Raw genomic sequence first — 15,795 nt, 5'->3', positions numbered from 1 at the left:
AATCTGTGGAGTCGCTACTCTGACCTGCTGCAGTTTAGTCAACGGGATATTATAGCTGGATAAAAATCCCATCGGGATTTAATATGATGCCGTTCCGATATATGTGTCCTCACGGTGCATAGAGTGACCCGGCAGAGGTCGTCATGGAGTAGCTGTAGTTGAGGGGCTTTGCTAAAGGCAGTACGACTGGGAGCAAAGAACTGGGACAGGGAGACTTTGGTGCTACTAACGTTAGCTAGCTGAGCAACTTAGCTAGACGTTTTTACTGCTGCGACAGGTATTATTACAAGTTGTTTTGTGTGTGTGTGTGTGTGTGTGTGTGTGTGTGTCGCTCCATGTGTTGTCTTCTTCTGGCCGTCAGCTCACTTTATATTGCTGTGTTTTCGTAGTTGTTATTGTTAGCGTTGGCGTTAGCCGTCAGCTGTCGTTGGCTGCTGCTAGCTAATGTGTAGCTATAGTTATTGCCTCCCAGTGGTGGAAAAAGTATTCCGATCTTTTAACGGTAAGTTGTATTTGCAAGACTGTAGTGGAAAAATATTCCAAAAATGTAAAGTCTGGAAAGAAAAAAACACACATTGCTCTTATTTGACTAGCGTTATTAAATATGGTTTTTTTTATTCATAGAAATAACTGATCATTTAAGCCTTTCTACAAGAAGTAGAGTGATGAGAAAAGTATTTGCCCCCTTTCTGAGTTATTTTTTTCACTTTTGAAATCTTCAAAGAACTTTTAAAATGAGGCAAATATAATCTGAGGTAATACAAAGGACAGTTTTAAATGATGATTTAATTTATTCATGGCGTAAAGATATCCAAACCTAGCCGGCCCTGTGTGGACAAAAGTAATTGCCCTCTACAACCTTGATAACTTGTTACACCACCCTTGGAAGGATGAACCGCAATGAAGTCTTTGTGATAACTGGGAATGAGTCTTTCACATGTGGAGAAAATCTGTCCCACTCTTCTTTGCAGAATGATTTTAATACAACCACATAAGAAGGTTGTCAAGTATGAGCGACCAGTTTAAGATCATGCCAAAGCATCTTAATCTGGTTTCAGTCCAAAATTTTAGTAGGCTGGTCCAAAATCTTATTTTTTTGAGCCGTTAAGAGGCAGACTTGTTTATGTGTTTCAGATCCTGCTGCGTAACTCATGTTAATTATGCTTGAGCTCCATGGGACAAACTGATGACTTCACATTGTTCTTCAGGATTTTCTGGTAGAGAGCAGAATTCATTGTTCTATGAATTACAGCAAGAAGCCCTAGACCATCACACTACCACCACCGTTTTTCATTGTTGGCATGATGTTCTTTTTGTGAAATGCTGTGTTAGTCTTACATCAGATGTAACAGGACACAAACCTTCCAAAGGTTCAACTTTAGTGTATTTTTAGAGTGTTTATTTATTTATTTATTTCAAAAGTTCTGGGGTTTATTTAGATGTTCTTTGGCAAATGTGAGACATGCCTAAGACCTCCTGGATCAGTCATGGATGGGCTTTTGGCCAGCCTACCAAAATTACTCCACTCTGGTGAATGTTCACCACTGTTCCAAGTTTTCTTCCTTTGTGGTTAGTGGCTCTCACCGTGGTTCACTGGAGTCCCAAAGCCTTAGAAATGGACGTTAGTGACTGTTTTGATCATGTCATAATATGATGGTTTTTGAGGCCTTTTGGCCTACTTTACTTTGTCAGGCAATTTACTCTTGTAATTTCTTGATTCAGTAGGTGTGGCAGTAATCAGACCAAAGTGTGGCAAGTGAAATTGAACTCAGATTTCCAAAAAATGTGGTTAATTGGAGTTAATTCATGATTTAAAAAGGGTAACAATTCCGTTTTTACACAGGGCCAGGTAGAATTGGATAGCCCCCCCCCCCCCCCCCCCCCCCCTTAATAAATCAAGTAATTGTTTGCAAGAAATAAATCCAGAAGTCAGGCAACTATAAATACTATAGTGCTTCTATGATAGTCAGTATTTTCTCTCCATTGCTGTCCTATAAGCAGAATAAATTATGCTATTTCTTGTCCTTGTCAAGAACAAACATTGTAGAAATAATACACAATACAAAGTATATATATAAAGTAAGTATTATATAATGTAAAAGTTAATATAAAATGGGTTTTTTTTCATGTACATTTTCATTAGCAGTTGGGGTTTTTTGTTTGTTTGTTTTTTATAAAATGTTGTAAAAAGGGTGTAAAATAGTGAATCTGTTATCATTTCCCACAAAGTGTCACAAACTTATCTTGTGAATAGCCAGCAGTTCAACCCAACTGACAAATTACTGACAGACACACACACTGACTAGCTGCATGACTTGTTTGTACAATATATAAAAATGTGTCCTTGTGGCGTGCTTTTATGCTTACTGTGGAATACCTTTCTTCCCAAAGGATGTTTTCAAAATAGACTGTCTTTTTTCCAGATTCATTTAGTAGTTTGAGATCCGTAAGGGATTCTCAAAGCAGCATGGCTCCCAAAGACATCATGACCAATTCCCATGCCAAATCTATCCTCAATGCAATGAACTCACTTCGCAAGAGCAACACACTCTGCGACATCACTCTGAGGGTGGAGAACACTGATTTTCCAGCTCACCGGATTGTCTTGGCTGCCTGCAGTGACTATTTTTGTGCCATGTTCACTAGCGAGGTAATAATGTTTGAAAAATAGATGTCCCAGTTACATTCCTGATGCACTCTTTTATGCTGTTTTTTTTTTCTTTGTTGGCCTTTCTGGGTGTCTTAAGGTGGTGTTACATTTGCCTAAAATGCAGGATGATTCTCAAAAGTAATCCTTCAAATAAATGTGTTCTTGTGGCTCTGTAGCTTGCAGAAAAGGGAAAATCTTTTGTCGACATTCAGGGGCTCACGGCATCCACTATGGAGATCTTGTTGGACTTTGTCTACACAGAGACTGTGCTTGTCACGGTGGAGAACGTACAAGAGCTGCTCCCTGCAGCGTGTTTGCTACAGCTCAAAGGTAAGTTCAGAGCTGTACCTTGATTTAAAAAGTTTCTAATAATTGTCTCTGGTTTTGACATTGTCTTCAGAAGCTTCTGTGTTTTGAGCTTTTATAACTTTGTTTAACATGTTAATATAACATAATATAATTATGTCTGTTTACCACAGTCTGCTGATACGAATTAGTGTGTATGGGTAAATGTGGCATATTTACAGTGTTCATGTTGATTAAAGTGCAGTGTTATGATTAAAGAGTATAAACATAATGATTAAAGAGTTTGCTTAAGCCATCTTTTCTCATGACTGTAACCCCAGATCTTGAAATGTCTTATTCAGTGTCCTCAAAAATAAATTTTACCAGGTATTACAAGGTTTGAATTGTTTCCTCTTGCAGGCAGTAATGTATTAGTTTTAGCATGATTTAGGTCAGTTTATGTGTCTACCCAGTAGAATAAACTGGGTTGTTGTAATGTTGGATTTTGGAGTTTTAGTAAGCAGGCTTGTTGAAATAAGTCACTTTCGCAAACGTTAGTAACTGGGAAATTCATCCAGTTACAGATTTAAATGGATCATCTTTAATTCCCCAGTCCATTCATGCAACAACGTAAGGGCTTAATTTGAACCCCAGTTACGGCAGTGTAATCTATCAGTCATCCAGTGTTGTATTCAGTATTCATACCTTGTATGGCACCTGGAAAAATCCATGCATCCATCCATCTTCTGCCAGGATGAGTGGGCAGGAGAGCCCAGACCTCCCGCTCCCTGGCCGCCTCATCCAGCTCATCTTAATGGACCCCATATAATCTTATTTTATATAAGATTATATGGGGTAAAACAAAAAAAATGACAGCGAATGTTGCAAAAATATATTTTTGTAGAGTGCATGAGTCTGTTTGTAATATTAATCATATCATCCAGAATTATTATAGTCTGCTGGGAACCGCAGAAAATGTGATGTAATAATTCTTTTTAGGCTTAATCATCAATTTAAAATTCTACTTTCTAATTTGGTTGGTGTGATAGTGAAATGTTTATTAAACAGTGGTACTATTCCATTAAAATGCTTTCTGCGTTTCCAAATTAAGAGAGAATTACATGCTGGTTTTTGAAAGAGTTAAGGCTACAAATGGTGCATGTGTGTACAAACCTATCTCCCTCTTCCCTAGGGGTGAAAAGAGCGTGTTGTGATTTTTTGGAGAGCCAACTCGATCCTTCCAACTGTCTGGGCATTCGAGACTTTGCAGAGACGCACAACTGCCTTGACCTGATGCAGGCCGCTGAGCTCTTCTCCCAGAAGCATTTCTCCGAGGTGGTTCAGCATGAGGAGTTCATGCTGCTGAGCCAGACAGAAGTGGAAAAGCTAATAAAATGTGACGAAATTCAGGTAGGAAAACTGCATGCAGGGAAGCTTGCTTCTCTTTAAAGATCTTTTTAAATGTGCTGTGAATGCTGCTTTGTGTTTTGTTGCTGGATGATGTAAAATTTGTAACTCCAAGCACCTGAAAGTTGCCTGGTAACGTTTTTGTCTGCATGAGAGTTAGCGATATAGTTTTGTATTTGTTTTTAATTCAGTTCCCTTTCAGTTACTTTCCAGAGTGGCTTTATTAGTTTCATTTTAGTTTCTGTAGTTTGAAAATATTTAATTTTAGTTTCCTTGGTTAGTATGAGTTATATGGAGGATATTTATCAGGGGGAAGATTTAGGGAAATCCAAACAGGCATTGACCCTGTGCACGAGAAAATGCTAACTTCCTGGTTTGAGACTGGATGTATGGTTGTACATTTCCGGTAGCTTTACTTTGCGGTCAATCGCTACTGCGAAGATATACTCCAAAATCATGTCCAAAACTCGAAAACGGAAAGATCGCGTTAAGTTACAAAGAGCAGAAGGTGGGAACACTCACCACTGTTGTGTCATAAAAAATCTAATGATCAATTTTGACGTTTAAAGAGTTTAGATCGATCAGTTGTTTACATCACTCAACACAAGCAGAACTGCATCACTGCAGCAGAAGACACATCGTCCACATTCAGAAGCACATCTCTGTATAGTGACTGGTCTTATGATTTAAACAGGCAAATGTTCAGCATTCAAACTACAGGTGAAGAATAGTCAAACCAGATGTTTCCCCGTTATGTTGATATCAGCTAGTCAAGTACACAAACAAACCGTGAAAAAAGCCACACAAAAAATGAATGATTGCTGGTAAGGGTTTCTATACATTAGTATTTACGAAGGGTATGTTGTGACTTACCTTCAAAATTACAGTGGTCCCTCGCTAATAACGCGGTTCACCTTTCACCTCGCTGTTTCACAGATTTTTTTTAGTGCAAGTTTGCACGTTTTTTTTACGTCACATTGTGTCCTGCGTCCTGATCGCTGCAGACGATCTCCTCCATGCCGTCTCTCCTGTACAGTACAGAATCGCTGCATCGATCGCTAGCAGTGTGACTCTGAAGTGCAGTACTGGATGTCCACAATATCCACCAAACGTTTTGCACCGTCAAAAAATAAAATTGGCTACTTGATTTCACCTATCGCTGGTTATTTTTAGAACATAACACCCGCGATAAACGAGGGACAGCTGAGAAATATAACATTTGAATCCCTTTTCTCTTTTGCTCTGAGGCGCGGGGGAAAAAATATCGACAAGTCGATGAATATCATTTACAGATATATTGGGTAAATGCCCAAGACATCTATAGAAATGTAAATCGCCGCTTGATTAATTCATTTGCTTAACTTGTTTTGGACCGTAAACAGGGTGTGAATAGGACACCGGAAACAAAGCTCCCCACAGGAGTTTCCGCACCGGAAGTAGCATATGCTAACGTGCACATAGTCAATTGCAGTTCAAACATGACTTTTTGTGAAGGCTGTTGCGTCACAGTTACATAGACATTGTATATCTACAAATGCACTAAAGCCTCATCAGACAGTTTATATAGATTTTACTAAAATAAACTAAAATGAGGACATTTCCACTTTATTTTTATTTTGTTTTTAGTTCATTTTGCAAGTTCACAAAGTTTTATTTCAGTTAAGTGTGATAACTTCAGTCTGCAGTACTACTGAAATAGTTAAATTTCAGTCTAAGATCCCTGAAACAAATAGTTGATTTAATGTAAATTGAGCTTGACTTTCACAGCTTCTATAATATCTGTCAACAATCTAAGCGCCAAAAATGAAAAGCAAGTATAAACCTGCTACAGAATCAGTCTGTGACCTCCCCCCCAACAACCCAACCACCCAAGTTCCAGTCAGTGTTGTGGATTGACCTGACAATGAAATTGCAGAGAAGTGAATCTGATTTAAGTTTGGCTTTGTGCTCAGGAAATTCCTGTTTCCCAACCACATACCCCGCTTTGTGAAAACATAGTTATTATCACATGATGATTTATAGATCACAAGTTCTGTCAAATTGTCTTTCCTGTCATATTTGTTGTTTTTAAAATAAAACCAGACCATACATGTAAATCGTAGTCACGCATAATTTGCCTTCAGTTAAAGTTTTCTGTCATCTTTGAGGATTTGAAGTTTATTTTAGCAGACTGCGCTGTTTCACCTTTGTACATTTTGTCTTTGCAGTTGCAGAAGTCTCTTGAATTGTTGCCACTAGTCTTGCCACAAGTAATTATGTTTATTGAAAAAAAGCTTGCATCAAAAATCAGTCTTGTGCAATAGTTCAATTGCAGCTGTTAGCAAATCCTTCAGTGTTGTGTAGATTTACTATCAGGTGTTATTACTGTATATGTTGTTGGTATGCAGGTGGACTCGGAGGAGCCTGTATTCGAGGCCGTGTTAAATTGGGTCAAACACAACCGCAAAGAGCGGGAGCCCTACCTGCCAGACATGCTGGAGTTTGTTCGGATGCCGCTGCTGACCCCCCGCTACATTACAGATGTCATTGATACTGAGGTGAGCCAGGCGACGCTTTGTGGGTTGTTGTGTAATCACATGCCAAGCCTCCTATGAAAGATTTTTCTGTCAAGTTTTATCACACCGTAATTAAGCAAGTTTTTACTCGTCTTAGCCTCTCATTCGGTGTAGCCTGCCATGTCGAGACCTTGTTGATGAAGCCAAGAAATTCCACTTAAGACCGGAGCTGAGGAGTGAGATGCAAGGCCCACGCACACAAGCCAGATTAGGTAGGAATCCAGTTTTCAACTGCACTTTAGCTAAATACTTGTCTTGTAGACAGAAGCTTTGTAAAATACGTTACTTTCTTTTAAGGTGCCAAAGAAGTCCTGCTGGTTATCGGTGGGTTTGGCAGCCAGCAGTCACCAATAGACATAGTTGAAAAATATGATCCCAAAACTCAAGAGTGGACCTTTCTGCCTGTAAGTATTAATTTGATGCATGTATTTGGCTGTTGAACCAGGGGTGTCAAACATGCAGTGCAAAGTGTGAACGTGTTATTGAACTCATAAATTGCTTCCAATTTGTCAATGAAATGCAAGGTTTTTCATGATGCCCACATTACACAAGAAATGGACAGAAAATTAAATGTGAAGTTGTTTGAATCATGAACACATGAAATCCTCTTCAGAAACGAAAACTGTACAGCTTTGATCTGTAAAGTGAAATATTGTATCACTTAAATCACTTTAAGCATATTTGCACTGCACAAGACAAAATGTGGATTGCACAACACTGGACATTATATTCTTCATTTCCAGTTAATACTTGTACAGCTGCTGTTATTGTGTGTATATATTTATTTATATTTCTTCATACATTCTTATATAGTTCTATACTGTGTATTGTGTATTTTGTTGTACAGTTATTTTATTTTCAACTTTAATTTATATATTTTATCTTATTCTTTCCCAGTTAAATTTACCCTTCATTCTAATTTGTGTTGTACAGTTATTTCATTTTTAACCTTAATTTATATTTTATTCCGTCCTAGTTAAATTTACCCTTTTTAATTTTTCATATTTATTTCCTATCTTATTCATAGCCTTTTCCTTTTTGTTTTCTTTAGGTCACGAGCAGTTGTCCAAGCATTTCACTACATATCGTACTGTGTATGACTGTGTACGTGACAAATAAAATTTGAATTTGAATTTGAATTTGAAATAGATGTTTATTAAGACATCTCATGCTTTTCAGCACCTGTTTTGTAAATCGATAACTTAATAAAGAATAAAAAATAACCTTTAAAATTAAAATGACTTCTACAGAATACAGTATTTTCTAATGGCTGGTAAATTTGTGAGGGTGTAGGGTGTTAAGGGTTGTCTTTTACTCAGGCTTCTGCTTTCAGCTTTCTTATATCTCAAAATGGCAAAAGTTGTTCTAAAAGCAAGTTTGAACACCTCTTTTTTGCAGTTATTGTGAAGAATTATTTAAATTTACTTTAATTATAGTGATAACAAGTATAGTGAAAAGCAGCTCGGCTTAAAGAGTTTCCTGTCTTTCCCCAAACATGGGATTTTGAAAAGCTTTTTCCCTGGAAGATAGATTTCTACTATCATCTTTGCTTTGAAAAGAATTCTAATAGATTTCAGTTCACGTGTCTTTTGCTCTGCCTCTGGTTCATGTCTGCAGAGTTGATTTCTTTTTAGTTATAATGCAATGCCCACTGTAGATTAAATTAGACTGTATGTGGCCCATGAACTCAAATGAGTTTGACACTTGTGTCTTAAACAGAATATTGCACGGAAAAGGCGTTACGTGGCCACCGTTTCTTTGCACGATCGAGTCTATGTGATCGGGGGCTATGACGGCCGGTCGCGGCTCAGCTCCGTGGAGTGCCTGGACTACACAGCGGATGAGGACGGTGTTTGGTACACCGTCGCAACCATGAATGTTCGGCGAGGCCTTGCTGGAGCTACAACACTTGGAGGTCAGAGACATTCTATGCTCAGTGAGCTTAGTCCCTTCTCTGAAATCGCCTGTGATTTTCTTTGTCCATCTCCATTTTTCATGTTTAATGAGAGAGCTGTGTTGTTATTGGCTCTTGACAGATATGATCTATGTTGCTGGTGGCTTCGATGGCAGTCGGCGTCATACCAGCATGGAGCGATATGATCCAAACATCGACCAGTGGAGCATGCTGGGTGATATGCAGACAGCTAGAGAAGGAGCTGGTTTGGTGGTGGCCAGCGGGCTTATATACTGTCTAGGTATGGAGGCAAAAATACACAGTCATCAAAATTTGATTATCACATGGGCCCAAATATTAACCTGAAAACCAGCATAGACTGTATATAAAAGGTAGACGTAGACCTATAACCCTTGACTGTTTCATCCGTCAACATCTGGATGTTTTCATATCGTAATGATTTATGAAAATCATCACGAAAATCAGCGTGGTCATTGATTTCAGTGACTGCATTAGGGTGCAAACACTGGGGGCTACAGGCAAAGCACAGATTTGTTTTTCATTTGTTCAGCTTTTGCGCCAATGCACAGTCATGTGTTTCTGACATCTAATGAGCCTTCAAACTCTCATATCTGATACTTAAAACATGGTTTTCTTGATTGTATTTTATCATTATGTGAAGTAGGGAACCTTTCACAAAGCAGTTCCTGGTTTATATTTGTTGTGTTTTGCCTTTTCCCTTTTTTTTTTCTTTAAAATCTTCTTAAACAATCAGTGCGTTTCATTTTCAAATTTGCAAAATGCAAGGGGCACCCTATGCTCAGATTACCCCTTAAGCAGAAGTTTTCCATGTTGTGATGACTGAGTACAAAAAAGTAGTCACTATGACTGAAAATGCACACGTCAAACTATTATGGCTAGTGCTGTGTGACTGAGGATGGAGTTTTTGTTGTTGGTTTTGTACAGTTAATTCTTCTTTTTCATCCATTTACTTTGTTCTGATTTTTATTTTCATTGACTGGAAAATTTAGCAAGCCTGTATAGGTGGAACAGAAAAGTTGGAAATGCTGGGTGTTGATTTGCGCTGAAGCTACAGGTCACCAGTGTGTAGCTCTGCATATTTGATTTAGGTTTTCACATCAGATGCCCTTCCTGACGCAACCCTCCCAGAGGTTTGTCTCTCCTCTTGGTCTCAGCTAAAGTCATAACACCTACATTTCATCGATCTTTTTGACTCTAGCGAAGATGGTATTCTAAGAAACGAACACACGTTGTATTCTTTAAGACTTGAAACTAGCAATTGAGACCATAAACTCATCAAGAAAGGGTAGGCTGGGGTCAGAGATCACTTGAGCAGTAGACATTTGAAGCAAATCATGAAGCAACTACCATTTTATACATACAGTATGTGATTATAAGACTAATTCTCACCCTCCTTTCCTTTTATTTATAACAATGAAAGCATGAAGTAAAACCATTTTAACATAGTCAGTTGTTCTGAAACACTCTACCATCAGTTTCGTGGAAGCTGTCTTCATTTTCTCCAGCAATAACCATTTCACAGGCATGTCTTTTAGAGCTCCTTGTCGTTTATGACAGTAGTAATTCTTGGCTGTTCACCTAAAGAGTTTATCCAAAGTTGGTTTCCCTCAGAAGATGTCAGGAGGCAGTTTGTACTCAGTCATTGGACTCCTCTCAAAAACTCCTACAGGATAAATTACTTTGATAGCTGACTAACTCTGACAGACACATTAAGGCTGCAAGCAACCCACAATGCAATGAGAACTCCATGTTTTCCAGTGCAGGCAAATATAAAAACTGAGTTATCATTTCGTCTTTGTTTCGTGTCAGAAAAACTATGTTAATGCGTCTTTTTTTCTGGCTGGTTTTTCGGTTAATCATGTGGTTCATAACTTTTTAGAAATTAGGGAAAGTAGGCATAGCCATAACGTTAGCGTTTTGGTTAAGATTTCTTTAGAAAACGGCTTATATTCTCCTTCTGACCTCAAAGGTAATCTCTGCTTTAGCTCATAAAATAAACCAAAAAGATTTTTTACGTCATATACAAGGTGCACGTAGCTTCTGGGTCTGAAAAGTGAAACCTGTCCCTGATTCCCTTTAGAAAGAAATTAGATTTTACCGTAGTGAATGGAAAAACAGACCTCAGCTTTCCTGATGTGTGCCCTCAGTCAGTCTTTATGTTTGCATGTGCATGCAAAGCATAATGTTTGTTAGGATGACATAGCAGAAGGCGCTTTTAAGTGGGCCTGTCAAGTTGGTACAAAATGAGCGTTTTAAAAAGTTAAGATGGCGAGTGTCAAAACGCTCAGCTTGAGTCTTCACAATAAAGAATTTACAAGCCAGTAGGAGACATCACAGTCTTTAGTTAGAACTCTGTTGAACAGCAGCATAAACAAGCTCATCATGATTAGTTTTCTGACCATCCATTTCTTGACAGGTGGCTATGATGGGCTAAACATCCTGAATTCGGTGGAGCGGTATGACCCACACACAGGCCACTGGACTAGTGTCACACCCATGGCCACCAAACGGTCAGGTAGGTAATAAAACATCAGGGATGCGCCAATCAATCTTTTTTCCAGTTTGGATACATTACCGATGGCTTGGTTTTGACTTTCTGCTGACATCGAGTATCAATCCACTGCAAGTTATTGTCTCCTAATTTCAGCTGCTCCCTTGTTTTGGGTTCCCACAGTAGATCATCTTCCTCCATCTCACCTATTCCTAGCATCCTCCTCTGTCACACCAACCCTCTGCATGTCCTCCTTCACTACACCCATTAACCCCCTCTGTGGGCTTTTTTTCCTCTTGCTTGGCAGCTCCATATTCAACATCCTTTGTCATGTGTATCTATTATCCTTTCTCTGCACATGCCCATGGATTGGTATTTATTTAAAAATAAAACATAAACAGGGACCATGTTATTTTCCTCATTTGTAAAATTATTTATTTAATATTTCTAAACGCTTCCAATCAAATGTTAATCTAAACTTAAAGACAGTGAAAGTGATTGAGCAAGAGATGCTGGTTTTGAAAGGTTTTTTTTGTGTTTCAGTCATGTTAACAGACTTGACCACAGTGTGCTGCTGACTACAAAAAAAAAAACGGCAAAAATTTGAAGTTGCAAGTTCAGGCAGCACGGTGGCACGGTGGTTAGCACTGTTGCCGCACAGCAAGAAGGTCCTGAGTTCAATTCCACCATCAGGCTGGGGTCTTTCTGTGTGGAGTTTGCATGTTCTCCCCGTGTTTGCGTGGGTTCTCTCCGGGTACTCCGGCTTCCTCCCACCGTCCAAAGACATGCAACTTGTGGGGATAGGTTAATTGGATAATCCAAATTGCCACTAGGTGTGAATGTGCGAGTGAATGTGAGTGTGAACGGTTGTCTGTCCCTGTGTGTTAGCCCTGCGACAGACTGGCGAACTGTCCAGGGTGTACCCTGCCTCTCGCCCAATGACAGCTGGGATAGGCTCCAGCGCCCCCCGCGACCCTGAAAAGGACAAGCGGAAGCGAATGGATGGATGGATGGAAGTTCAGGCATATAACAAGAAGCTGTTGGAGTGGGAAGCACGCATCTCCTCCAGACAGCTGACCTTTTGCTGTTTCCTTGATGCTTTGTTAGCTCTCCCATTCACACTGCTGCTGATGCATGGTGTAGTAAACACAGAACATCATACATAAAATGGGCCACTGTCACAGATACTCAGTACAACTTTTTGAGCTATGGTCACACTGATATCCGATCCAAATTCCTACGAGCTGTGCTGCTGTCTGTTGACGCCTTCCTGCTGTTTCCAGGGGCCGGTGTGGCTTTGCTCAATGACCACATTTATGTAGTGGGAGGGTTTGATGGCGTTTCACACCTTGACTCCGTCGAAGTCTACAACATCAGAACAGACTACTGGACCACTGTAGCCAGTATGACGACTCCTCGGTGTTATGTAGGAGCCACCGTTCTCCGAGGGCGACTCTACGCCATCGCCGGGTAAGAAAGAGTTCCATTGCTGTGGCAATAGTCCTAACGGGGTTTTACTTAATACAGCGCTCACATATGATATGAATATTGGTAGGCTTTTGGGTTATTGTGCCTTCTTTCCATGTAGACTATGAAGTGAAACCAGTTTCAATAGATTATCGTTATTCTCATAGTATAAATGCTTTCTGAAGGAATGGTCTGTCAAGTCTACTGACTGCTTTTTGTCCCAGTGATAACACGAGGAATCCCTTCACGCTGTGTGGAGAAACACAAGTAGAGAATGTAGCACTAAAAAAACAACTTTTGAGCACTCAGGCTTCGACTGAGCCTCAGAATGTATTTTTACAGAGATTATGGGTTTTGTTCCTGATTTTACTCAGCATAGAGCAGCTGGTGTACAGAAAGAATGTCCCATAGCTCCTTGCATACAGTGCGCACATTAATAGTAAAGAATAGATCACATATGTATTTTCAGCAAGTCTGCACACAGACATGAGAATTTTAATGATTGCATAAAGGAAATGTTTTTTTAACATGAATGCATAATGTAATCCCACCATATTCCATTTATCTTGGGTCAGACCCCAGTTTATTATAGTTACTGAAACAATACCACATCCTTAGAAAAATAATTACAATTAAAACATGCTTTAGTTTTAGTATATTTGTTCAAAAATGTAAGCACAACAAACATTAGGAGGACATTATGTTTACTCAAACTGGAGTGCCCACATGGTTGTGAGCCATGTGTTCGTATTGTAATACAGGTTCTGACCTTCTTGAGTCATGCTCATGACGAATAGTCCCAGAACAGAAAAACTAAACTGACACTTAAACTAAACATATTCAAACCGTAAAAGCTCAACTTAAAACAAGCACGTCGACTCTGGAAACGTTGTGAAAGTAAACTGAACTGAAAAGAAAACGGTAAAGCTGAGCAAAAATGTGAACTAATACAAACTGAGGTTGAGATCACATTAGCGGGTTCAGCCTGGTCATTAATTTCAGAGACTGCAGTGGAGATGCAAACACTGGAAGCTACGGGCAAAGCACACAGATTTGTTTATTTTTTCATTTGTTCATTTTTTTCTGCAATGCACAGTCGTGTTTCATAGTATATTAACAGTAGTTTCTTGACATCTAATTAACCTTCAAACTCGCTCATCTGATACTTATAAACATTGTTTCCTTGATTGTATTTTCTCAAGATAAAAAACTTTTTACCAAAGCAGTCCCTGCTTTGTCTTTGTTGTGTTTTGCCTTTTCCTTTTTTTCTTCCCTTCTAGCATTTCAGTGTAATTAAAATCTTCTTCTTAAACATTCAGTGCATTTCATTTTCAGAATTCCCCAAAGTGACAAAGCAAAGGCATCTGTAAGTGGTTTAAATTCAGAGCAACTTGGAAACAACTGGGGGCTCTAACAGGACAATGAGCCCAAACCCTAACATCATACAACATATATTTGAGCCTCCATGTATACTTTTAGCCCAGTAAGGACCCTGACTAGAGAAATTAAAAAACACTTGTGCACCCAAATCTTGTTATTATAGTCATTAAAGATGTATGCTATACAAAAATGCCACCCTGATAAAGAACCAATAACCAAAATCATTAAAAGTCCCAAATTACCACAACATTCATGCGCACAATGAGTGCATGCAATCTTTTGACTTTAACTGTACATTAGTGATATTTGAGCAGCAGTTACTACTGTGTTTTCATATTTGTTCTTCATGGTACTAATGTACGCAGACAGCTGTAGACACAACGTGTTTCAGGGTTGAAGGTGAATTGTCTGATTTAACTTAGAATCGGTACAGCATTCTGCAGCAAGCTTGTCAGACAGTAGTAATGTGATCTTGTTCAGTGGCTTCACTCAGCTCTGTTTCCTGCTGTGTTTCAAACTCTCAGTTCCTCTCCATTTCTCCAGATATGACGGGAACTCTCTCCTCAGCAGTATCGAATGTTACGACCCAGTTATCGACTCTTGGGAAGTTGTTACCTCGATGGCGACCCAGCGGTGTGACGCGGGCGTTTGTGTTCTACGAGAAAAGTGACGTTTGCCAAGAACCACAAGAGGAAAAGCAAGCGGGAGGGCAGGCTGCTAAACTGAGCTTAAATGCCTCTAAAACACAGCCGCAAAGGGAGATGTCTGTTCACCAGTATTCAAATAGATACCCTCAAAAGATTATGAAGCGCAGCAGTTTGGGCCGCCTCCTCCAAAGGACGGTTAACCCTCCGCGACTCGGACCGTGCTACAGAGATTCAGCTTCACCGTGGTAGACTTACCTCAAAAGAGGCCTCCAAGGAGCCCATCAGGACATGCATGACTCTCTTCTGTGGTACTTGTGTCTGTCGTTACCTGTGAGATTATTTTTTCATTTTGTCTTCAAAGTGCAATATATTTCTACTCATGATGAGAAAACAAAATACAATGGAGCAGATTCAGGCTCCAGTTGCTGCTATATGCCTTATGACATTGGCCTACATCAAGCGGTGAGCATCCATGTTGCCTCCCATTTGACTTTGATGATCGTTGCCCTACATTAGCTTGTTATCGGGTGAACTCATTTGGCATTTGCAACGTCGTTAATGAGTCAGTAATTCAACCCCTACCCGTAAACAGTGCTTTTTAATTAAAATAACTTTAATATGTTTCATACATATTCTCTCTCTCTCTCAGAAGATATATTTAGAGATGTTTTTGTTTTAGAAAATGACTGATTTGTACCCATTGGTTCTTGATTCATTTGTTCCTCGATTTGGCAACTTTGAAAATTCAAGTATGAGGTGCTTGTGATTTATTTTTCTTTCCTCAGAGTATAGATTTGGATGTAAATGTATGATACACTCCTAACATCACTGTTGCCTGGGAAGTAAATAAACACATTGAGAACCAGTTAAGATTATCTGTGATACATCTGAACCCCCTGTTGACAGGGAAGACAATTTGCTGAGGAAGGTTCATGACTTAATGCGAGCCACATTGAAATCTTCTAAATCAGCGGTCC

General features: G+C 39.3%; 1 protein-coding gene across 1 annotated transcript; it reads left to right on the top strand.

The window, feature by feature from the left end:
- The first annotated feature begins 9 nt into the window (after window positions 1-9).
- klhl12 (kelch-like family member 12) lies at window positions 10-15,683 on the top strand. Its single transcript, XM_004546428.5, has 13 exons — window positions 10-277; window positions 390-502; window positions 2,424-2,650; window positions 2,827-2,980; window positions 4,128-4,345; window positions 6,730-6,879; window positions 6,995-7,109; window positions 7,195-7,301; window positions 8,617-8,812; window positions 8,934-9,092; window positions 11,250-11,348; window positions 12,608-12,794; window positions 14,715-15,683. Exons 2-13 carry the CDS (start codon window positions 445-447, stop codon window positions 14,839-14,841), a joined length of 1,797 nt encoding a protein of 598 aa, XP_004546485.1. The 5' UTR covers window positions 10-277; window positions 390-444; the 3' UTR covers window positions 14,842-15,683.
- The last annotated feature ends 112 nt before the right edge of the window (window positions 15,684-15,795 follow it).

Source organism: Maylandia zebra, linkage group LG20, assembly GCF_041146795.1.
Source record: "Maylandia zebra isolate NMK-2024a linkage group LG20, Mzebra_GT3a, whole genome shotgun sequence".
Classification (NCBI taxonomy): domain Eukaryota; kingdom Metazoa; phylum Chordata; class Actinopteri; order Cichliformes; family Cichlidae; genus Maylandia; species Maylandia zebra.
The sequence above is the reverse complement of the archived record's forward strand: the minus strand, read 5'-3'. Positions and strand labels throughout refer to the sequence as shown.

Bases quoted from the DNA above. Each gene is read 5' to 3' on its own strand.
- klhl12 (XM_004546428.5), top strand. From the start codon at position 445: ATGTGTAGCTATAGTTATTGCCTCCCAGTGGTGGAAAAAGTATTCCGA. The intron at 2,651-2,826 runs GTAATAATGTTT...GTGGCTCTGTAG, and splicing joins GTGCCATGTTCACTAGCGAG to CTTGCAGAAAAGGGAAAATC. The intron at 4,346-6,729 runs GTAGGAAAACTG...GTTGGTATGCAG, and splicing joins TAAAATGTGACGAAATTCAG to GTGGACTCGGAGGAGCCTGT.